The following is a 23,834-nucleotide window of genomic DNA, read 5'->3' on the forward strand; positions in this document are numbered from 1 at the left end:
TATGTTAATGATGGTGGGAATTGCTGGCAAGACAGGCGCAGAATCTTTTCCTTCTCGGGGTCGTGGTATATTTTGGCAATCATGACGCGGTGTGTTCAGTCCACTTTTAGGCCTTGGGGGAAATTGTCAATTCCTAACAGTTTTGGTATACATTTTTGCCACGAACTGTGTTGGTATCAATGCTAACAATATAGCTCTGGTTCATAGGAAAATTATTACTTCATACAATAGCTGGAGGATCAGCTGAGGCATTCAGGGCAGTTATATCAATGGCTCCTTTTTATGGCTCCTTTCCCTCTCTCTGGATCTGACGGGGCACTGCCTGCTGTGGGAGGTCTGGACCTATCGCTGGGAGCAGCGTACGCTGTCCTGCTTCTCGTGGGCCCTTGAAAGGTTCAACGAATTGTGTGAGGGGTAGCAATGGGCGGATATCTGTATCCCCTCTCCGGCCGTTGCATTGGGCAGTTCAACGATGAGAAATGTCTCAGCCCCTGGAGCAAAAACTTTGTGCTATCCAGGAGCACAAGTAGAAGACATCAACAAGCCGCTCCCAAACATGTTAAACCTGCATCAGGACATCAATAAGCTGCTCCCAAACATTTTAAACCAGCATCAGGAAATTGATTCCATCATAGTTAATGTGGGATTCAATTATATTTTGAACTGAAGCTCAGAACAGCTGAAGATGGATTTTAAAGAACTGATTGGGTCTCTACTTGACACCAACAAACACCCCATAATATCTGGCCTCCCTAAATCGTGGTATTGCACGTTTCCTCAGACTTTTGAACCTCCATAACTGGCTACGAGACTATTGAAGCTCTGTGGGGTATAACATTTATTTATAATTTTGATGCCTTCGGGAAACAAAGCTTGTTTTATATGGAGGATGGTATCTACCCCAATCATTTGGGTTACTGGATCCTTTCACAGCATTATTAGGATGCTTTGAGACAATGACTTATCAATGACCCAAGCCCGGCTCAGTTAAACCCCTACCACTGTTGATTAGTTGTCATAATGCTTCAGCAAATGTACATTATCCCAGGGGTCCTTGTATATATGGCAGTGTAAGTTGTTGTTATATTAAGAATTAATCCGTTCAATTAGACATTGAACTTGAACCCTGTAAGAATTCTGTACCTGGGCTCACAAGTGGCGCAGCGGTCTAATGCACTGCATCACAGTGCTTGAGGCGTCAATACAGACCCAGGTTCGATCGCAGGCTGTGTCACAGCCGGCCATGACCGGGAAACCCATGAGGCGGTGCACAATTGGCCCAGCGTCGTCCGTGTTAGGGGAGGGTTTTGCCGAACGGGATTTCCTTGTCCCATCGTGCTCTAGCAACTCCTTGTGGTGGGCCAGGCGCCTGCAAGCTGACTTCGGTTGCCAGCTGGACGGTGTTTCCTGTGTCAGTGTGTCAAGAAGCAGGGTTGTGTTTTGGACCTTCACCTCTCCCGAGTCCGTATGGGAGCTGCAGAGATGGGACAAGACTGTAACTACATATCACAAAATTGGGGAGAAATTGGGGAGAAAAAGGGGTAAAAGTACATAAACATAATAATAATTGTAAAAAAAAATCCTGGATCGAGCTGTCAGACAGTTTTTTTGTATCTCAAATGTCAGAAATGCAGTTCAACTATGTAACATTTTGTGCACCGCCTCATGGGTTTCCCGTGTCTCCTTATGTTAGGGGTAAAAATAGTTTTCATCGGCACACAATTCCCAAATAATGTATTGCAAAATCGAATGCTTCTAACCGAAAGAATCACCTTACCTTGACACTTAACCTAAATCGATACGGTCATTAACATGTTCTTCAGTAATTATGCATAATACTTCTTGGATGTGCATTTGGTGTCCAGCTGATTAGTTACGCTTTGGTATCATTATCGGATCTAGGAAGGAATTTTCCAAATGAAAGTCAAGTGATGAACAGCTGTTGTGATAGCGCATGCGATGCAGGTCAATACTGTTGTGTCTGGATCCATGTTGGATCCATGGCAAATTGATGTTGATCATCTGTTGTTGTTGCCTTGGTTTACAGCAGGGTCTCATTAGATTTAACAGAGAAAGTAATGAGTTCTTGTTTTCATAGGTTTTTGTGCCTCTGATTGGACACCAAGTCTACTGTGCACAACCAACTTGACAGAGCTTGAAGAATTGTTTAAATAATAATGTGCAAATATTGTACAACCCAGGTGTGCAAAACTCTTACATGCTGACCAAACCGGACGCGCGCATGTTGATTTTGTACCCCCACACCAGACACACAGATTGAAATATCAAAACAAACTCTGAACCAATTATATTAATTTGGGGACAGATCGAAAAGCATAACACATTTATGGAAATGTAGCTAGCTTGCTGTTGCTAGGTAATTTGTCCTGGTATAAAAACATTGGGTTGATATTTTACCTGAAATGCACAAGGTCCTCTACTCCAACAATTAATCCACAGATAAAACGGTAAACTGAATTCCTTTAGCAGTGAGTACAGCGTTGAGTCTTGGGTATGACACTACACGCTTGGCACACCTGTATATGGGGTGTTTCTCCCATTCTTCTCTGCAGATCCTCTAAAGCTCTGTCAGGTTGGATGGGGAGTGTTGCTGGATAGCTGTTTTCCGGTCTCTGGAGATGTTCTATCAGGTTCAAGTCTGGGCTCTGGCTGGGCCAGTCAAGGACATTCAGAGACTTGTCTTGATGCCACTCCTGCATTGTTTTGGCTGTGTGCTTAGGGTCGTTGTCCTGTTGGAAGGTGAACCTTCACCCCATTTTGAGGTCTTGAGCACTCTGGAGTAGGTGTTTATCAAGGATCTTGCTGTACTTTTCTCTGTTCATCTTTTCCTCGAATCTGACTAGTCTCCCAGTCCCTGCTGCTGGAAAACATCCCCACAGCATGATGCTGCCACCACCATGCTTCAACGTAGGGATGGTATTGGCCAGGTGATGAGCGGTGCCTGGTTTCCTCCTGACGTGACGTTTTGCATTCAGGCCAAAGAGTTCAATCTTGTTTCATCAGACCAGAGCATCTAGTTTCTCATGGTTTGAGAGTCCTTTTTACTGAGGAGTGGCTTCTGTTTGGCCACTCTACTATAAAGGCCTGATAGGGAGTGCTGTAGAGATGGTTGTCCTTCTGGGAGGAACTCTAGAGCTCTGTCAGAGTGACCATCGGGTTCTTGGTCACCCTGACCAAGGCACTTCTCACCCTTTGCTCAGTTTGGCTGGGTGGCCAGCTCTAGGAAGATTTTGGTGGTTCCAAACTTCTTCCATTTAAGAATGGAGGCCACTGTGTTCTTGGGGAACTTCAATGCTACCGAAATGTTTTGGTTCCCTTCCCCCAGATCTGTACCTTGAAACAATCTGTTTCGGAGCTACACAGACAATTCCTTCGACCTCATCTGAGTTGCACTGTCAACTGTGGGACCTTATATAGACAGGTGTGTGCCTCTTCCAAATCATGTCCAGTCAGTGGAATTTACCACAGGTAAATTTGCGGTTTTCGCGGTTTTGTCTCACCAGGGGTGATGGTCGGTTTCACCTTTATCGTCGAAGGAAGTTAGTTTGCGAAAGTGTAGATTTTCCTTTAGTACTTAGTGATTTTTTTGCCATTGTTTCATTGATTTTTGTTGGACTTACATACAGTAGGTCCTTGATGAGTAATCCCTTTGATTGTATGCCTTTTATTTCCATGCAGTATTATCTGTAGGATTTATCTGACATTGTTTGCATTTGAGCCGTGGTCAGTTAAAGCGGCGTTTATTCGAATTTTGATGTCGGCGTCGATTTGACTTGATATCCTTTATTTTTTTACCCAGTTATGCATTAGGGGGCGCTATTAAAATTTTGGGATGAAAACGTTCCCGTTTTAAACAAGATATTTTGTCACGAAAAGATGCTCGACTATGCATATAATTGACAGCTTTGGAAAGAAAACACTGCACAGAACTGATGTTACAGGCGAAACCCAGATAAAAATCCAACCTGGAAGTGCCGCATTTTTTTAAACTGTCTCATGCCAATGACTCCTTATATGGCTGTGAATGAGCTACGAATGAGCTTACGTTTTCCACGTATTCTCCAAGGTGTCAACAGCATTGTGACGTATTTTTAGGCATTTCCATTGAAGAATGGCTGTAAGGGACCATATATAGCATGTGGTCGGTCACATGGTGTCTCCCGCAGAAAATCTCACGTAAAATACTGAGGTAGCCATTTTTCCAATCGCTTCTTATGAGAAACCAATTGCCTCGACGGATATATTATCGAATATATATGTTAAAAACACCTTGAGGATGGATCCTAAACAACGTTTGCCGTGTTTATGTTGATATTATGGAGCAAATTTAAAAAAAAGTTTGGCATTATAGTTGCAGCATTTTCCGGTCGATTTCTCATCCAAGAAATGGGAGCTATTTCGCCTACAAAAATAATATTTTTGGAAAAAAGGAACATTTGCTAACTAACTGGGAGTCTCCTGAGTGAAAGCATCTGAAGTTCTTCAAAGCTTTGCTTTTCTTATTTTCGTGAAAATGTTGCCTGCTGCCAGCAGAGCTAGCATAGCATTATGCCATGATAAACTTACATAAATGCTTGTCTAGCGTTGGCTGAAACGCATATTTTGAAAATCTGAGATGACAGTGTTGTTAGCAAAAGGCTAGGCTTGTGTTTGAATATATTTATTTCATTTCATTTGCGATTTTCATGAATAGGAAAAGTTTCTAGGGGTATTTATGTCCGCTGCGTTATGCTAATGCATTTGAGGCTATGATTACGCTCCCAGATACGGGTTTGCTCGTCGCAAGAGGTTAATAAGCTTTAATATGTAGGCTATATTTAGTTTTGTAAAGCTGCCTGGATGTTTATGGACAATATTAATTGGATGCGTTAGATTTATCAAGATAGAATTTAGTTGTGATAAGGGACGCTTTTCTTGCCGTTTTGAATTGCATCATCAGACCTTTTGATTGTTAATATGGCATTTTGTTAGAACATTAAATGTTATCTATGGGTCTTCATGTATTATCATAATGAGTATAAATGTCTCCTCTTTCTCGCATTTTTGTGGAACAATTCTATATAGGCTACCAGCATTTCTCCATTTAGCGTTTCAGAACATGAATGGAGACTGGTGATCATTTAATAAAGTTAGATCAAAGTCCCTTCAGAAAGTATTCCCACTCCTTGACTTTTTCAAAATGTTGTTTTGTTACAGCCTGAATTTAAAATAGATTAAATTTAGATCTGTGGAAAGAACTGAAAACTGCTGTTCACAAATGCTCTCCATCCAACCTCACTGAGCTCGAGCTGTTTTGCAAGGAGGAATGGGAGAAAATGTCAGTCTCTCGATGTGCAAAACTGATAGAGACATACCCCAAGCGACTTACAGCTGTAATCGCAGCAAAAGGTGGCGCTACAAAGTATTAACTTAAGGGGGCTGAATAATTTTGCACGCCCAATTTTTCAGTTTTTGATTTGTTAAAAAAGTTTGAAATATCCAATAAACGTCGTTCCACTTCATGATTGTGTCCCACTTGTTGTTGATTCTTCACAAAAAAATACAGTTTTATATCTTTATGTTTGAAGCCTGAAATGTGGCAAAAGGTCGCAAAGTTCAAGGGGGCCGAATACTTTCGCAAGGCACTGTAGGTAGCCATTTTCCCTTTGGTGTTTGTGGGATCTTGTTCTATGTTTAGTTGCCTGTCTGTACTTTTCGTATAGCTTCACGTTTCGTTTGTGCTTGTTTGTTTTGTTTTGCTGAGTTTCGGTTTTATTAAAAACATATGGAACTCATCTTTATAACGAACGTGACAGAAGATCCCACCACAAAAAGACCAAGCAGCGTGTTCAAGAGGAGTGGACATCCTGGTCCCGGGAGAAAGATGAGTGGAGGACATCCTGGACCTGGGAGGTGGTAATGGCAGGGGACAAGTCCCTGCCATGGAAGCAGGTGGAGATAGCGCAGGAGGTGACGATACGAGGGGACACGGCTAGCACGGAAGCCCGAGAGGCAGCTCCCCAAAAAATGTTTGGGGGGGAACACGGGCAGATTGGCAGAGTCAGGGGTTAGACCTAAGCCAACTGCCCGTGGAGAGCATGTGACTGGTCAGACACCGTGTTACGCAGTGATGCGCACGGTGTCTCCAGTTCGCATTCATAGCCCGGTGCGCTCTATTCCAGCTCCTCGCATTTGCTGGGCTAGAATGAGCATCCAGCCAGGACGGATGGGGTCGGCTCAGCGCTCCTGGTCTCCAGTACACCTCCTTGGACCAGGATATCCTGCGCCGGCTCTGCGTACTGTGTCTCCGGTGCGCCTGCACAGCCCTGTGCGTCCTGTGCCAGCGCCCCTCACTTGCCGGGCTCAAGTGAGCATCCAGCCAGGACGCACTGTGCCAGCTCTATGCTCCAGATCTCCAGTGTGCCTCCAAAGTCCAGTACGTTCTGTGGCTCCTCTCCACACTCGCCCTGGGGTGCGTCTTCAGCCCGGTGTCACCTGTACCCGTCCAACGCACCAGGCCTCCAGTGCGCCTCCACAGTCCAGAGCTTCCGGCGACAGTTCCCAGTCCAGAGCTTCCGGCGACAGTTCCCAGCCCAGAGCTTCCGGCGACAGTTCCCAGTCCAGAGCTTCCGGTGAGAGTTCCCAGTCCAGAGCTTCCGGCGACAGTTCCCAGTCCAGAGCTTCCGGCGACAGTTCCCAGTCCAGAGCTTCCGGCGACAGTTCCCAGTCCAGAGCTTCCGGCGACAGTTCCCCAGTCCAGAGCTTCCGGCGACAGTTCCCAGTCCAGAGCATCCGGCGACAATTCCCAGTCCAGAGCTTCCGGCGACGTTTCCCAGTCCCGGAACCTCCAACGGCGGTCCACAGTCCAGAACCTCCAACGGCGGTCCACAGTCCAGAACCTCCAACGGCGGTCCACAGTCCTGGGTCTCCGGCTGCGGTCCACAGTCAGGGGTCTCCGGCTGCGGTCCACAGTCCGGGGTCTCCGGCTGCGGGCCACAGTCTGGGGTCTCTGGCGCGGGCCACAGTCCGGGGTCTCCGGCGACGGTCCACATTCCGGGGCCTCCGGCGATGATCCACGGTCCGGTTCTACAAAGGCGGAGGGATCAGCGTTAAGAGTGGGGACTGCGTCCAGAACCGGAGCCGCCACCGAGGGTAGATGCCCACCCGGACCCTCCCCTATAGGTTCAGGTTTGCGGTCGGGAGTCCGCACCTTTGGGGGGGGGGGGGGGGGGGGGTACTGTCACACCCTGATATCTGTTTTCTTTATATTTTGGATAGATCAGGGCGTGACAAGGGTGGGTACGCTAGTTTTTGTATTGTCTAGGGTTTTTTGAATGTCTAGGGTTTTTGTAGGTCTAGGTGATTTTTATGACTATGGGGGCCGGATATGGTTCCCAATCAGAGGCAGCTGTTTATCGTTGTCTCTGATTGGGGATCATATTTAGGTAGCCATTTTCTCTTTGGTGTTTGTGGGATCTTGTTCTATGTTTAGTTGCCTGTCTGCACTATTCGTATAGCTTCACGTTTCGTTTGTGCTTGTTTGTTTTGGTTTGCTGAGTTTCGGTTTTATTAAAAACATGTGGAAATCTACTCACGCTGCGCCTTGGTCTCATCTTTATAAGGAATGTGACACTATCATAAGTGCTTCTACAAAGTATTGACTCATGGTGGGTTGTAAATTAGATATCTGTATTGAATTTTCTATACATCTGAAAATATTTCTAAAAACATGTTTTCACTTTGTCATTATGGGGTATAGTGTGTAGATGGGTGAGAAAAAAAATGATGTTTTATCTATTTTGAAATCAGGCTGTAACACAAAATGTGGAATAAGTCAAGGGGTATGAATACTTTCTGAAGGCAATGTATGTCTGCAAGATCACATTAGACGTAACATAACTGAATTTAATAGTATACTATAACTACTTTTATAACAAAAAACACCACCTCATTTCTTAGGAGTTTGAATGGATTTTTCTCAAAACTTCATAGCAAGCGCCACAAGGCAAAATAGATTGAACCAAAACATATGTTCACAAAACACAACAAATGTCCAGTTGTGCTGACGTTCAGATTGTGTTTGTATCAGGGCGCACAAAACACTTCTTTGACATGGAATTTGCAGTCTTTTGCATTTCTTAAAAACAATCTAACTTTTATTTAATTACTGCATTAGAGTTATAAGAATCCTTTATTATGTTGTATAAAACAACCATTTGATGCAATTACAGTATTATAACATAATCTTGCAATTTTGCTCTCACATGTTGCAAGAATGTTGACAAAATAGCCTTTCTGAGTTATGTAAAGGTTCCCAGAATATGTCATTAGTTTGTGGGAATAGTGTGGGTACATTACAAAAGATAGGTTCCCAAAACACAAAATATGCTCAGTTGTGATGTTTAAACTTTTACTGCAGTGGGCTAAATCAGGGTCACACAGTGTTTCCTGGTAGTCTTAAACATATCTACTTTGAAACAAAAGTATACACCTCACACACATGGTTATGGGCCTGGCCTCCACAATCACCCGACCTCAACCCAATTGAGATGGTTTGGGATGAGTTGGACCGCAAAGAGAAGGAAAAGCAGCAAACAGCTGCTCAGCAAATGTAGGAACTCCTTCAAGACTGCTGGAAAGAGAAGACTGCTGGTTGAGAGAATGCCAAGAGTGTGCAAAGCTGTCATCAAGGCAAAAGGTGGCTACTTTGAAGAATCTCAAATATAAAATATATCTTGATTTGTTTAACACTTTTTTGGTTACTACATGATTCCATATGTGTTATTTCATAGTTTTGATGTCTTCGCTATTATTCTACAATGTAGATAATAGTACAAATAAAGAAAAACCCAAACTTTTGACTGGTACTGTATGTCTGAGTGAAACAGGCTTTGTTTTGTCTCTGTTGACTAGTGTTTGAGGTAGGCTAGGTTGAACATTTTTGGTTGCCCAATGTGTAGGGGGGCCCACATTTTATTAAAAGGGGGGGGGGGGGTCTTCAATGCAGTCGTCATTCCATTGACTGCATTACTAATGTATTGTCTAAATGCCTGAACTGTGTGTCTTGGTTGAAGTGGTTCCTTTTGTCTGGTTGCAGAAACGTCACAACGCCGACAGTGTCGTCAATAAGAAGGAATGTCAAGGTACGGACCAACTTTGTCTGTTTCTTGTTGCTGTTATCCCAGATTGATTGATTAATTGATTGATGATGTTTATTGTCCTTCAAGGGGTAATTATTTGTATTGCTCACAAGCTGAGAGAAGGTCACAGGTTACACATACACTAAGTTAACAAAAGTATGTGGGCATCTGCTCATTGAACATACAGTTGAAGTCGGGAGTTGATATACACATTAGCTCAGATTTTCACAATTCCTGACATACAATCCTAGTAAAAATCCCCTGTCTTAGGTCAGTTAGGAACACCACTTTATTTTAAGAATGTGACATGTCAGAATAATAGTAGAGAGAATGATTTATTTCAGCTTTTATTTCTCTCATCACATTCCCTGTGTGTCAGAAGTTTACATACACTCAATTAGTATTTGGTAGCATTGCCTTTAAATTGTTTAACTTGGGTCAAACGTTTCAGGTAGCCTTCCACAAGCTTCCCACAATAAGTTGTGTGAATTTTGGCCCATTCCTCCTGGCAGAGCTGGTCAGTGGAGTCAGGTTTGTAGGCCTCCTTGCTCGCACATGTTTTTTCAGTTCTGCCCACAAATTTTCTGTGGGATTGAGGTCAGGGCTTTGTGATGGCCACTCCCAATACCTTGACTTTGTTGGCCATTTTGTCACAACTTTGGAAGTATGCTTGGGGTCATTGTCCATTTGGAAGAAGTTTCATCAGACCAGAGGACATTTCTTCAGAAAGTGCGATCTTTGTACCCATGTGCAGTTGCAAACCGTAGTCTGGCTTTTTTATGGCGGTTTTGGAGCAGTGGCTTCTTACTTGCTGAGTGGCCTTTCAGGTTTTGTCGATGTAGGACTCATTTTACTGTGGATATAGATATTTTTGTACCTGTTTCCTCCAGCATCTTCACAAGGTCCTTTGCTGTTGTTCTGGGTTGTTGTTCATCTCTAGGAGACAGAACACATCTCCTTCCTGAGTGGTATGACGACTGCGTGGTCCCATGGTGTTTATACTTGCATACTATTATTTGTACAGATTATTTGTACAGATGAACGTGGTACCTTCAGGTTTTGAAATTGCTCCCATGGATGAACCAGACTTGTGGAGGTCTACTATTTTTTTTCTGAGGTCTTGGCTGATTTCTTTTGATTTTCCCATGATGTCAAGCAAAGATGCACTGAGTTTGAAGGTAGACCTTGAAATACATCCACAGGTATACCTCTAATTGACTTTTCTGGAATTTTCCAAGCTGTTTACAGGCAGAGTCAACTTAGTGTATGTTAACTTCTGACCCTCTGGAATTGTGATACAGTTAAATAATCTGTTTGTAAACAATTGTTGGAAAAATGACTTGTGTCATGCACAAAGTGTATGTCCTAACCGACTTGCCAAAACTGTAGTTTGTTTACAAGAAATTTGGGGAATGGTTGAAAAACGAGTGTACTTCCGACTTCAGCTGTATTATGGAGTTGGTCACCAGTTTGCAGCTATAACATTCTCCACTCTTCTGGGAAGGCTTTCTACTAGATGTTGGAACATTGCTGTAGGGACTTGCTTCCATTCAGCCACGAGCGTTAGTGAGGTCTAGCACTGATGTTGGGCGATTTGGCCTGAGGGCATTGTCAAGCTGAAACAGGCAAAGGCCTTCCCGAAACTATTCCCACAAAGTTGGAAGCACAGAATTGTCTAGAATGTCATTGTATGCTGTAGTGTTAAGATTCCCCTTCACTGGAACCTGTGTCTGGGCCTAGTCCGAACCATGAAAATAGCCCCAGACCATTATTCCTAGTAGCATTCTCATGGCATCCGCCAAACCCAGGTTTGTCTGTCGGACTGCCAGACTGTGAATCGTGATTCATCACTCCAGAGAACGCGTTTCCGCTGCTCCAGAGTCTAATGACGGCGAGCTTTACACCACTCCAGCCGACGCTGGTATGTGGCTGCTCAGCAATTGAAACCCAGTTCATGATGCTCCTGACGAACAGTGCTTGTACTGACGTTGCTTCCAGAGGCAGTTTGGAAGTCGGTAGTGAGTGTTGCAACCGAGGGCAGATGATTTTTACGCTCTACGCTCTTCAACACTCGGCGATCCCATTTTGTGAACTTGTGTGACCTACCACTTTGCGGCTGAGCCGTTGTTGCTGCTAGACGTTCCCACTTCACAATAACAGCACTTACAGTTGACCAGGGCAGATATTTGAAGAACTGACTTGTTGGAAAGATGGCATCCTATGACGGTGCCACGTTGAAAGCCACTGAACTCTTCAGTAAGGCCATTCTACTGCCAATGTTTGTCTATGGAGATTGCATGGCCGTGTGCTCTATTTTATACACCTATCAACAAAGGGTGTGGCTGAAATAGCCAAATCCAATATTTTGAAGAGGTGTCTACATACTTTCGTGTGTATAGTGTATACACTATACATTTACATATAAAGGCATAGCCTTCAAAAGTTGAATGTATTTCTTTGTTGTCATATGACACATGACAGAATGTGTGGTGATGACAATGCATGGTGATGATATATATTTATCCTGAGTGTCACAATATTTCTCTTTTCATTTGTCTCTGCTCTTTAAAGTGTTGAGGAACGGTGCCTGGGAGATTGTGCACTGGGCAAAGGTACGTTACCAGACTACCTCATCTTAACTTAAAGGAGAAGGTACGTTACTAGACTACCTCCTCTTAACCTGTCTACGATACTGGTTCCCAATTGGGAATCAACCCTCCCACGTTCAGCTGAAACGGTGGCGCATGGAACGCAAAAATATTCTTACAAATATTTAACCTCCACACATTAACAAGTCCAATAGCTCAAATGAAAGATAAACATCTTGTTCATCTAGCCAGCAAGTCAGATTTCTAAAATGTTTTACGGCGAAAACATAGCACATATATATGTAAAACCACCACCAGACACAGCTCATTTCAATAGCCAAAACATGCAATCAACAAACGCAGGATTAAAAAATAAATCGCTCACTAACCTTTTGAAAATCTTCATCAGATGACAGTAATATGACATATTACACAGTACATATTTTTTTTTTTCAATAATATGCCATTTATATCCATAAATGTCCATTTACAGTGAGTTCACCTTCAGAAATTACTCAAAAATGCCCGCAGGAAATCTATGTAGCGCGGCAAGATAACGTAAATAGACATCATAAACTTTGACTAAATATACATGTTCTACATATAGTTAGAAAGATACACTGCTTCTTTATGCAACCGCTGTGTTAGATTTATTTTTAACGTTACAGAAATCGCACACTATTCCATATGCTGAGACAGCGCTCAGTTCCAAGCTACATTTCCACGTAATGTTGGAGTCAACAGAAACACAGATTTAAGCATAAATATTCCCTTACCTTCGATGGTCTTCGTTCAGAATGTTCTGGAAGGCTTCATACTTACCCAATACATCGTTTGGTTTCAAGTCTTGCGTCTTTGTATTAGCTACTGCTAATAACATCAGCTGAAATGCACCCAAAACGTCCTCTGGTCCGGATAAGTTGCGCATCAAAACTTCAAAATTACACATTATATGTCGACTAAACAGGTCAAACTAAGTGCAGAAGCAAGCTTTATGATGTTTTAGACGTGCAAAACAAACTTCAATTCAATCGGCCATCGTCTGCCCTTCTCTTGAGTGCTGGAAACAAAGGAATGGCTGGGACCAATTCGCGCCCATACGCACAGCCTATTCTCTCGTGGCACGCACTAATTTTACTCCCATAGGGTCAATTCTCGCGGAATTGAAGCTCTAATGAAAGAGGACATCTAGCGGAAGAGATAGAAAGTGTCCCCAGAATCATAGCTGGTTGGGAAGGGTGGGGGCCATGACGTCAAAGTTGCTCCAACTTTCATGGCCACAAAAACTAGTTTGGAAGAATGCCTGCCCTGTGAGTTCTGCTATACTTACAGACATAATTCCAACGGTTTTAGAATCTTTAGAGTGTTTTCTATCCAATAATAATTTTTATTTGCATATATTAGCAATTTTTGACAGATTTTTTTTCCAGTTTACTAGGGGTACCCAATCTCTCCAAAGGGGGCGTATGTCTGCCATATCCTTAACAGATTTAAGTTAAAGGAGAAGGTACGTTACTAGACTACCTCATCTTAACTTAAAGGGGAAGGTACGTTACCAGACTACCTCATCTTAACTTAAAGGAGAAGGTACGTTACCAGACTACCTCATCTTAATTTAAAGGAGAAGGTACGTTACCAGACTACCTCCTCTTAACTTAAAGGAGAAGGTACGTTACCAGACTACCTCCTCTTAACTTAAAGGGGAACTATTTTACAAATTAGTGTTAGATGGTTCCGCAATCTGAATGTAGTCTAGGGGCTAGGGGAAACTGTAGCGTAATCCATAGTTCGGTTTACTTGTAAAATACAGGACCTCCTCTTTAACCAACGCCATCATGCAAGGGTGTGATATTGTTATAGGAGAGATATTCATAGATGGCCACTGACAGTGGCTTTTTCGTCAGTTTACGTCCCACAAGAACTGGAGCAAAGAACATGTTGATAAAGCTATGTTCACACCCGTTTCTTCCAATGCAATCTCTCCATATTAAGTAGGAATCCCCCCTTCTACACACACAGACACACACACTTCCCATTCGCCATCTGGCCCCCGGGCCTTCATCAGCCTGGCCTGGCTACTAATTAAGAAGAGAAGAAAGGCTGCGCCCGTGGACATAACAGAGAGAGAGAGAGCAGCTTTTAATCCAGCATTCATAACGCACCTCATTTAATTACCATGTCAGAAACGGCGCCCGCAACAATCAGGTACAAAAATAAAAAAATATGTGAACGAGGAACGCTATTAATAGCCTGCCCGTTAGATAGAAGGCACATGCGTGTGTTGCCGTGCAACCTGTTTCTCCTTGCATTAAGGGGGAGGAGTGGGAGTGGGTGTGTGAGTGAGTGCGTGAGTGAGTGCGTGCGTGCGTGTGTGAGAGGGAGGGTGTGATCTGTGTGAGGCAGGAGAAGACATTAAGAAAAAATGTTTTTATCTGGTTCCACTCGGCGCATGAAGAGTATTAGTGGCTGGGCATTATCAATATTTTAACACAGCAGGTAAATACATTGTCATTTCAAGCTGGGAGTGATTGTTGCATATTTTTTTTTTACCATTACTTTTTGAAATGTCTCCCTGAAATTGAGGGCCTTGAATAATGTTTTTACATCTCCAACCATTTATATTGTAAAAGCTTCCTCCTTGATTTGAGCTTTGCTCTCTGTCTAAACACATCTGTCTAAGCACATTTACATAAGTATTCAGACCCTTTTCTATGAGGTACAGGTCGGCAGGCAGGGGCAGGGGCAGGCAGATTGAGACCGCCTGCCTGACCAATCTGCCTGCCCCTGACCCTGCCTGCCGACCTGTACCTTTGCCCCACTGCTGGATCATTGACCTCTGCTTACCCTGAGCCTGCCTGTCGTCCGGTACCGTTGCCTCACCTGTGGTTAACTGACCCCTGCCTGCCTTGACCTGTCTATTGCCTGCCCCTGTCTATTGCCTGCCCCTGTATAAATACAGGTGTGCCAAGCTTGTAGCGTCATACACAAGAAAACTCTAGGCTGTAATCACTGCCGAAAGTGCTTCAACAAAGTACTGAGTAAAGGGGTCTGAATAGTTATGTAAATGTGATATTTCAGTTTATATTAAAAAAAAGAAAATTGCTAAACATTTTAAAAACCTGTTTTTGCTTCGTCATTAGGGGGTATTTTGTGTATTTTAATCTATTTTAGAATAAGGCTGTAAAAATTCAAGGTGTCTGAATACTTTCCCGAATGCACTGTATTCAGAGTCAGTTTCTTTAGGGCACACCTTAACAAAACGAGTCTAGGCAGTCCATTCCTGTTTCACGCCGCTGTCTTTCGTTAGGCGCTAATGAACACGACCAAGGTATTCTGCCCTGTTGACCAACGCTGGAAAGAATAACCCTAAGAACAGGTGCCTTTAAATTGACTTTTTCACTGATGAACTTGTTTCTTCCAACGTTTATCATTTCCACTATATCAATACGATTGTTTACATCTCATTTTAGAGGTTAAAATGTACATTTCTTCACATACACTTACTTACATAAAATGTCTATTTCCATATCGAATTTCACATGATTATTATTTCCATGACTTCCACAGGCAGTTAGTTTCTTGCAGGCGGTGGTGGGAGATAATTTGATTAGGTTGCTCATAATATGTACCTGGGGTCTCTATCCTACTGTCATCCAGGTAGAAGTCTGGGTTCACCTATCTGTTCCTGACAGACCCTGAGGACATGTCCTCTTCCTCTCTCCCTCCCTCTCTCTCTCTCTCTCTCTCAGCTCTCTCTCTCTCAGAGCTCTCCCAAGGAAGTGATGTTTGATTCCAAATTAAGGCAGATAAAAACGTAGGCTCACTATCAATGCACGTTAAGTGCCTGCTACATTTTCAATGTTGTTTTTCTCGGCTTTGTAAATATCTAAGGCTGCTACTGCTATTGAAGAAAGAGTTTCAAAGACTGAGAAACTATCCCTTCATTAAAATGGTGTATTTGGGGTTTTGGAGAGAACAAACCAAACATGTCTTTAAGTCCTTTTTTCCTTCACTTTTTCAAAATCTATTTGGACCAGGTTTTACTTTGAGCCCTGCATCGACTTACTGAATCGGTTTGATATGTCTTTTGTGACCTACTCTCCAAATGTTTAAATAAGCTGAAACAGTGCAACAGGCCTACATACTGTACTGAATCCATATAGCCCACTGTTTTGTCTGTTGGCACAGCAGCAATTTATTTGCACATTATCCAGATCTCATCTAAAATCTCATTCAATTCTTAACTCACGCTCTATAATTTATGTTGAGTAAATGGGGTTATTGTATTTGCATAGAACAGTATATGGTGTCTATAAATGACTTGATATAGTTATTAATAACCTTCTCCAAATGGCTTTTAAAAACATATTAAACCAGACCCTCCGAACATGCAGGGCTTACGCTGCATCCTTATTCTTCGTCAAATTAAACCATTGTCTCTTTTCCCTTCCTTGGTTTGGTGTCTCTTTACTCTACCTCTCACCCTCCTCATCCACCTCCCCCTCTTTTCTCCCTGACATCCTTCCCCTGGCCGCCCCTGCTCTCTCTCGTCCCCTCCTGGTCCGTGCTGCGTGATATCAGGTAGGCGTCGGGGAGGTAGTTAAAGCGGCCAATGGGGATCACCTGCCGGCTGACCTCGTCATTCTGTCGTCCAGGTCAGGAACCAAACCTCATTGCTGAGCTGCATGGGGGTCTGACCGGAGAGCGGGTGGCAGCATTGGGATGGCAGGAGGGGGAGAGGGGCATAGCGTACGAGGCTAGCTATAAGTCAGGACTTTTTGTCGTGCACTGCCGATTTAAATGATAAATATTAGATTTTACATTCTAGGGCAGGGAGGGAAATCTGGTTATGTTGGCAAAGCCACCCAGAATTGAGGTGAATAGGTCAGCGAACACATGGTACCCATTTAGGCACATGCCTCCGTCATATTGACCATGTTAACAATAAATGTTTTTATGGCTTGAGAATATAAAGAGACGAGACTTAAAGGGATACTTTGTGATGAGGCCCTTTAACTACTTCCCCAGAGTCAGATGAACTTGTGGATACCAGTTTTATGTCTCTGTGTCCAGTATGAAGGAAGTTAGAGGTAGTTTCGCCAGGAAACACTAACTAGCGTTTGCGCAATGACCGGAAGTCTAGCATGCTAGTTTGAGACAAGATCATAAGTTTAGGTGTGAACTGTGAATGCGTTTCCATGTTCCTAACTGTGCATGGCCCTCTAAGTCCACCTTGAAACGACTGTTTGTTGTTTGACCTGACATGTTGCATGCTGTGACCATAGAAATAGAACATACATACATTTCTATGGCCGTGACAGTCCACATTCCAACATAATTTTTATGAATTATCTTGGCATAAATCACATATGGTGGCATGCTTACAACAATGTATCTACTATAATCAAGTAGATATTTTTAATATTTAATTGATACTAAATATTAATGAAAACTCCAGCAGGATTGTTGCACTGGTACCATCTTGTCAACAGGATATTTGAAGCATAACTCTGACTGGTTTTAGAACACATCACTGCAGAGCAATTGTCTGTCGAGAGGAATCCAAAGCCCTTATTGGCACTCGACAGCTCAAAGCAGCTGGTACTCAAACCTCATTGATTAAGGTTAGGGCTTGACTGGGCCAAAACCCTTTTTGATTTTCTCCTTCCTCCACTGTTTTTGGAAGGACCCCTGTCGTGCATCAATCACCCTATTAAAAGAGTGGCTTAAAGACTTACCTTAAAGCTCCGGCACGCTCTATAACTCTCTGTCCCCGTGCCAAGTGTCTGTCAGAGCTCCATTTGTTCTGTTGTGGTTGTAGTACTCGCTCGGCATGCCTGCTCCCTCTCTCCCAGAAAACTGAATTCAAGGGCAGCTGCAAACAAAGATGTCAACAATGCCTGTGTCGATTTTTCAGGACTTGGGGCTGTCAGTTTGATATGATGATTGTGTATTTTTTATGATAATTTGTTGCTACATTGTTGCATTCATAAAACAATACATTTTTGGCTCTATTCAAACCAACTTGGTATCAGAAAACTTTGCAGCATCCTTGTTTGCGCCTTGATTTAAATTGTTGAAAGAGTCCTCCCTACCCTACATCCAAAATCATCAGTAAATGGATGAATTAGTTTTTTACTTTTTACTTCCCCTTTAAACCAGTGAGCCCCAAGGTAAACAAACCTCAAAATCCGACAGATGATTATTTCTGTCTTCATTTTCCTATACTCTTATCTACTGGGGGAAAGGGGGATACCTAGTTAGTTGTACAACTGAATGCATTCAACTGAAATGTGTCTTCCACATTTAACCCAACCCCTCAATCAGAGAGGTGCGGGGGGCTACCATAATCGACATCCACGTCTTCGGCACCCGGGGAACAGTGGGTTAACTTGCTCAGGGGCAGAATGACAGATTTTTACCTTGTCAGCTCGGGGGTTCGAGCCAGCAACCTTTTGGTTACTGGCCCAATGTTTTAACCACTGAGAACTGAAAAACTCATACAGGGATGACTTTTGGTCAGCCTTCCAGGAGTTTCCCAATTGGGATGTTCTGATATTTTTTCAGATATTTTAGAAAGCACATGAACCAATGTTAACTCAGTACATTCCAAAAGTTAAATGCAATTTCAATGTAGGCTATCTCCTTTATTTACTTAATTGAAATAGAATTGGAACCTGGAATCTATGTAACATGTTTGTATGTGTGTGCATGCACATAGGGACTGCAAATCACCTCAGAGATCAAGGACATTGACAACCTGATGCGTCTCTCCGAGCGCATGGAGTGCGAGAGCCCCAACCGCCATCTGTACGAGTTTGTGGGGAACATCCATCTGGACGGACACAGGTAGGACACAACACACCTGCCTTTTTTCAACCAACCAGCAGCTTTTCCATCTCATTTGGCCATTAGGAGTTGGGCAGTAAATTGTGTGGGTTTGTGGATCATTTTACATTACTATGGAGTAAAGGGAAGATTAGACTGAAGATGGCGCCGAAAAATAGGGCAACCACGCTTCTAGCCCCTAAGCAACTTTGCAGTATTTACTTTTTTATGTGTTATTTTTTTCATTATTAGCCCAGAATTTGTTTTGCGTTATTACATACAACCAGAAATAACTTTTGATTATCAGAGGGACAATTGAACTGATTCCAGAGGCTGACCCAAAACACCACCCGGTGGAGAAGAGATATTCGGAGTGGACTCCTAGTCCGATTCAGGAGGTGCGCACACCACCCACCGCTACCGAGTATATTACTTGCTAATGTTCAGCCTCTGGATAATAAAGTTGACGAGCTCAGGGTGAAGATTTTCTTCCAGAGAGACATCCGGGATTGTAACATACTCTGTTTCACGGAAACATGGCTCTCTTAGGATACACTGTCTGTGTCCGTACAGACAGTTGGGTTCTCAGTTCATTGCGCTGACAGGAATAAAGATCTCTCTGGGAAGAAGAAGGGTGGGTGTGTATGTTTCATGATTAACTACTCATGGTGTGATTGTGATAACATAGTGAAACTATGAATAACTCACAATCAAATGCCTTCCGTATTACCTCCCAAGATAATTATCTTCGGTCATAGTCACAGCCTTGTATATTCCCCCTCAAGCCGATACCACGACGGCCCTCAAGGAACTACACTGGACTTTATGCAAGCTGAAACCACATATCCTGAGGCTGCATTTATTGTAGCCGGGGACTGTTACTCAGCTTTTCGAAATGCCTACAAGGCCCTCCCCCGCCCTCCCTTCGACAAATCTGATCACGACTCCATTTACTCCTCCCTTCCTATAGGCAGAAACTCAAACAGGAAGTACCCGTGCTACCGACTATTCAAAACTGGTCTGACCAATCAGAATCCATGCTTCAAGATGGTTTTGATCACTTGGATTGGGATATGTTCTGGGTAGCCTCTGACAATAATATCGACAAATACATGGATACAGGGACTGAGTTTATCAGGAAATACAGTTGAAGTCGGAAGTTTACATACACCTTAGCCAAATACATTTAATCCTATCAAAAATGTCAGTCTTAGGTCAGTTAGCATCACAACTTTATTTTAAGGATGTGAAATGTCAGAATAATAGTAGAGAAGGATTTATTTCAGCTTTTATTTCTTTCATTACATTCCCAGTGGGTCAGAAGAATAGAGTACATACACTCAATAAGTATTTGGTAGCATTGCCTTTACATTGTTTAACTTGGGTCAAACGTTTCAGGTAGCCTTCCACATGCTTCCCACAATAAGTTGGGTGCATTTTGGCCCATTCCTCCTTACAGAGCTGGTGTAACGGAGTCAAGTTTGAAGGTCTCTTTGCTCGCACATGCGTTTTCAGTTCTGCCCACACATTTTCTATAGGATTGAGGTCAGGGCTTTGTGATGGCCACTCCAATACCTTGCCGCCATTGTCCTTAAGCCATTTTGCCACAACTTTGGAATTATTCTTGGGGTCATTGTCCATTTGGAAGACCCATTTGAGACCAAGCTTTAACTTCCTGACTGATGTCTTGAGATGTTGCTTCAATATATCCACATAATTGTCATTCCTCTTGGTGCCATCTATTTTGTGACATGTGCCAGTCATTATGGCCAAACAGTTCTATTTTTGTTTCATCAGACCAGTGGACATTTCTCCAAAAAGTATGATTTTTGTCCCCATGTGCAGTTGCAAACCATAGTCTGGCTTTTTTATGGCGGTTTTGGAGCAGTGGCTTCTTCCTTCATGAGCGCCCTTTCAGGTTATTTCGATGTAGGACTCGTTTTACTGTGGATATAGATATTTTGTACCTGTTTCCTCCAGCATCTTCACAAGTTCCTTTGCTGTTGTTCTGGGATTGATTTGTGCTTTTCGCACCAAAGTACGTTCATCTCTAGTAGACAGAACGCATCTCCTTCCTGAGCGGTATGACGGCTGCGTGGTCCCCTGGGTTTTATAATTGCTTACTATTGTTTGTACAGATGAATGTGGTACCTTCAGGCATTTGGAAATTGCTCCCAAAGATGAAACAGACTTGTGGAGGTTACAATTTTTGGCTGATTTATTTTTATTTTTCCATGATGTTAAGCAAAAAGGCACTCAGTTTGAAGGTAGGCTTGAAATACATCCACAGATACACCTCCAATTGACTCAAATGATGTCAATTAGCCTATCAGAAGCTTCTAAAGCCATGACATAATTTTCTGTAATTTTCCAAGCTGTTTACAGGCACAGTCAATTTAGTGTATGTAAACTTCTGACCCACTGGTATTGTGATACAGTGAATTATAAGTGATATAATCTGTCTGTAAACAGCAAAAAAAATGACTTGTGTCATGCACAAAGTAGATGTCCTAACCGACTTGCCAAAACTGTAGTTTGTTAACAAGAAATTTGTGGAGTGGTTGAAAAACGAGTTTTAATGACTCCAACCTAAGTGTATGTAAACTTCGGACTTCAACTGTAGATAGGAGAAAACCAGAAACCAGGTATAGATGGCAGCATTCGCACAAAACTGAAAGCAAACTAGCGCCTTCAACCTTGGCAAGGTGACTGGGAATATGACCAAATACAAACAAGGTTGTTATTCCTTACGTAAGGCAATCAAACAGGCAAAATATCAGTACAGAGACAAAGTGGAGTTGCAATTCAATGGCTCAGACACGAGCCGTTTGTGGCAGGGTCTACAGATAATCACAGACTACAAAGGGAAAACTAGCCACGTCTGGCACAACGACGTCTTGCTTCCAGACAAGCTAAACACCTTTTTCGCCCGCTTTGAGGATAACACAGTGCCCCCGACTCGGCCAGCTACCAAGGACTGTGGGCTCTCCTTCTCCGTGGCCGATGTGAGTAAGACATTTAAGCGTGTTAACCCTGGCAAGGCTGCTGGCCCAGACAGAATCCCGAGTCGCGCCCTCAGAGCATGCACAGACCAGGAATAACTATGTAAGAATGCTGTTCGTTGACTATAGCTCAACACTCAACACCATAGTACCCTCCAAGCTCATCATTAAGCTTGGGGCCCAGGGTCTGATCCCAGCCCTGTGAACCTGAGTCCTGGACTTCCTGCTGGGTCACCCCCCAGGTGTTGAAGTTAGGAAACAACACCTCCACTTTGCTGATCCTCAACACAGGGGCCCCACAAGGGTGCGTGCTCAGCTCCCTCTTGTACTCCCTGTTCACCCATGACTGCGTGGCCATGCACGCCTCCAACTCAATCATCAAGTTTTCAGACAACAGTAGTAGGCCTGCTTACCAACAATGTCGAGACAGCCTACAGACAGGAGGTGAGGGCCCTGGGAGTATGGTGCCAGGAAAATAACCTCTCACCCAACGTCAACAAAACAAAGGAGCTGATCGTGGACTTCAGGAAACAGCAGAGTGACCACCCCCCTATCCACAATGATGGGACAGCAGTGGAGAAGGTGGAAAGTTTTAAGTTCCTCGGTGTACACATCACTGAGAAACTAAAATGGTCCACCCACACAGACAGCGTGATGAAGGCGCAACATTGCCTCTTCAACATCAGGAGGCTGAAGAAATTTGGCTTGGCAACTAAAACCCTCACAAACTTTTACAGATGCACAATTGAGAGCATCCTGTCAGGTTGTATCACCGCCTGGTACTGCAACTGCACCGCCTGTGGGGCCGCAGGGCTCTCCAGAGGGTGGTGCGGTTTTCCCAACGCATCACTGAGGGCCAAATACCTGCCCTCCAGGACACCTACAGCACCCGCTGTCACTGGGAGACAAAAAAGATAATCAAGGACAACTACCACCCAAGCCACTGCCTGTTCACCTCGCTACCATCCAGAAGGGAGGTCAGTACAGGTGAATCAAAGCTGGTACCGAGAGACTGAAAAACAGCTTCTATCTCAAGGCCATCAGTCTGTTAAATAGCCATCACTAGCACGTTAGAGGCTGCTGCCCTATATACATAGACTTGAAATTTGGAACACTAGTCAGTTAAATAATCTTTACACACTCATCGCGCTACTCATCTCATATGTACAGTATATACTGTATTCTATTCTACTCTATTTTAGTCTATGCTGCTCCGACATTGCTTTCCAATGTTTATATATTCTTAATTCCATTTGTGTGTATTGTTGTGAAATTGATAGACATTACTTGTTAGATATTACTGCACTGTTGGAGCTAGCATTTCGCTACTCCCGCAATAACTGCTATTCATGTGTATGTGACCAATTAAAATATGATTTGATTTGATTAGAAGCACCTGCTCAGTGTTAGTGTCACTATAGCAGTAAGCCCAACGTTGTATTTGAGTTCCATAGTTTCTCAAGCTCCTCCACACTATGCCATGTTGCCTACTCATGGAGACTTCTGTTTGTGACTCCAGCACTGCGTCTCTGGGTCCAGACCAGATTCTGCTGCGAGGTGCCCAGTTGAGGAACACCCAGTGGGTCCATGGCGCCGTGGTCTACACCGGACACGACACCAAGCTCATGCAGGTGAAGCCCTTTGCTGGTTTACATTTGACATTTCAGTCATTTAGCAGACGCTGTTATCCAGAGCCACGTAGTCAGTGCATTTAATTAATGTAGGTCACAAAACCACACCACAGTCATTGCAAGTGCAAAACCCTCTGTTAACCCCATCTTTGCATATTGAGGTAGGACTTTGGTTCCTTGGATCATATCGCCTGTTGAGTTAGAAAACCAACAAACCAAGGTCCTATCATGTGAAGTTAAGACCAATTGGATTTGTTCCCCTGCTTTTGTTTTTGTGTCCATATACTCCTGCATGGAATGTAATATTGAACTTGTATTACTTATGTCCATGTCTTTTGTCCAGAACTCCACACGGCCTCCACTGAAGCTGTCTAATGTGGAGCGCATCACAAACTTCCAGATTCTATTGCTGTTCGGCTGTCTACTGGCCATTTCTCTGGTGTGCTCCATCGGACAAACCATCTGGAAGTACCAGTACGGCAATGCAGCTTGGTACATGGATTTGAACTGTAAGAGCACCAACGCCAGATATATTCCACATAGCCCACATATTGTGTCTCACTTGTCTGCCACGTCTGCTTAGTTCTCTGTTGTTTTTGAGTTACTTTTTGTTCATGTCTGTGTGTTGTTGTCTTTTATTTTTAT

General features: G+C 43.4%; 1 protein-coding gene across 1 annotated transcript in view; it reads left to right on the forward strand.

Moving 5' to 3' along the window:
• The window catches only part of LOC110538919 (phospholipid-transporting ATPase IA), a 231,317-nt gene that overhangs the window by 50,222 nt on the left and 157,261 nt on the right, over positions 1–23,834 (forward strand). Inside the window, 7 exon segments of the mRNA XM_090191385.1 lie at positions 9,098–9,143; positions 11,712–11,752; positions 16,310–16,383; positions 18,450–18,456; positions 18,459–18,577; positions 23,078–23,189; positions 23,533–23,698. Of these exon segments, the coding sequence (XP_090047511.1) occupies positions 9,098–9,143; positions 11,712–11,752; positions 16,310–16,383; positions 18,450–18,456; positions 18,459–18,577; positions 23,078–23,189; positions 23,533–23,698 (565 nt within the window).

Source organism: Oncorhynchus mykiss, chromosome 12 (genome assembly GCF_057628025.1).
Source record: "Oncorhynchus mykiss isolate SJ-2025 chromosome 12, ASM5762802v1, whole genome shotgun sequence".
NCBI lineage: Eukaryota > Metazoa > Chordata > Actinopteri > Salmoniformes > Salmonidae > Oncorhynchus > Oncorhynchus mykiss.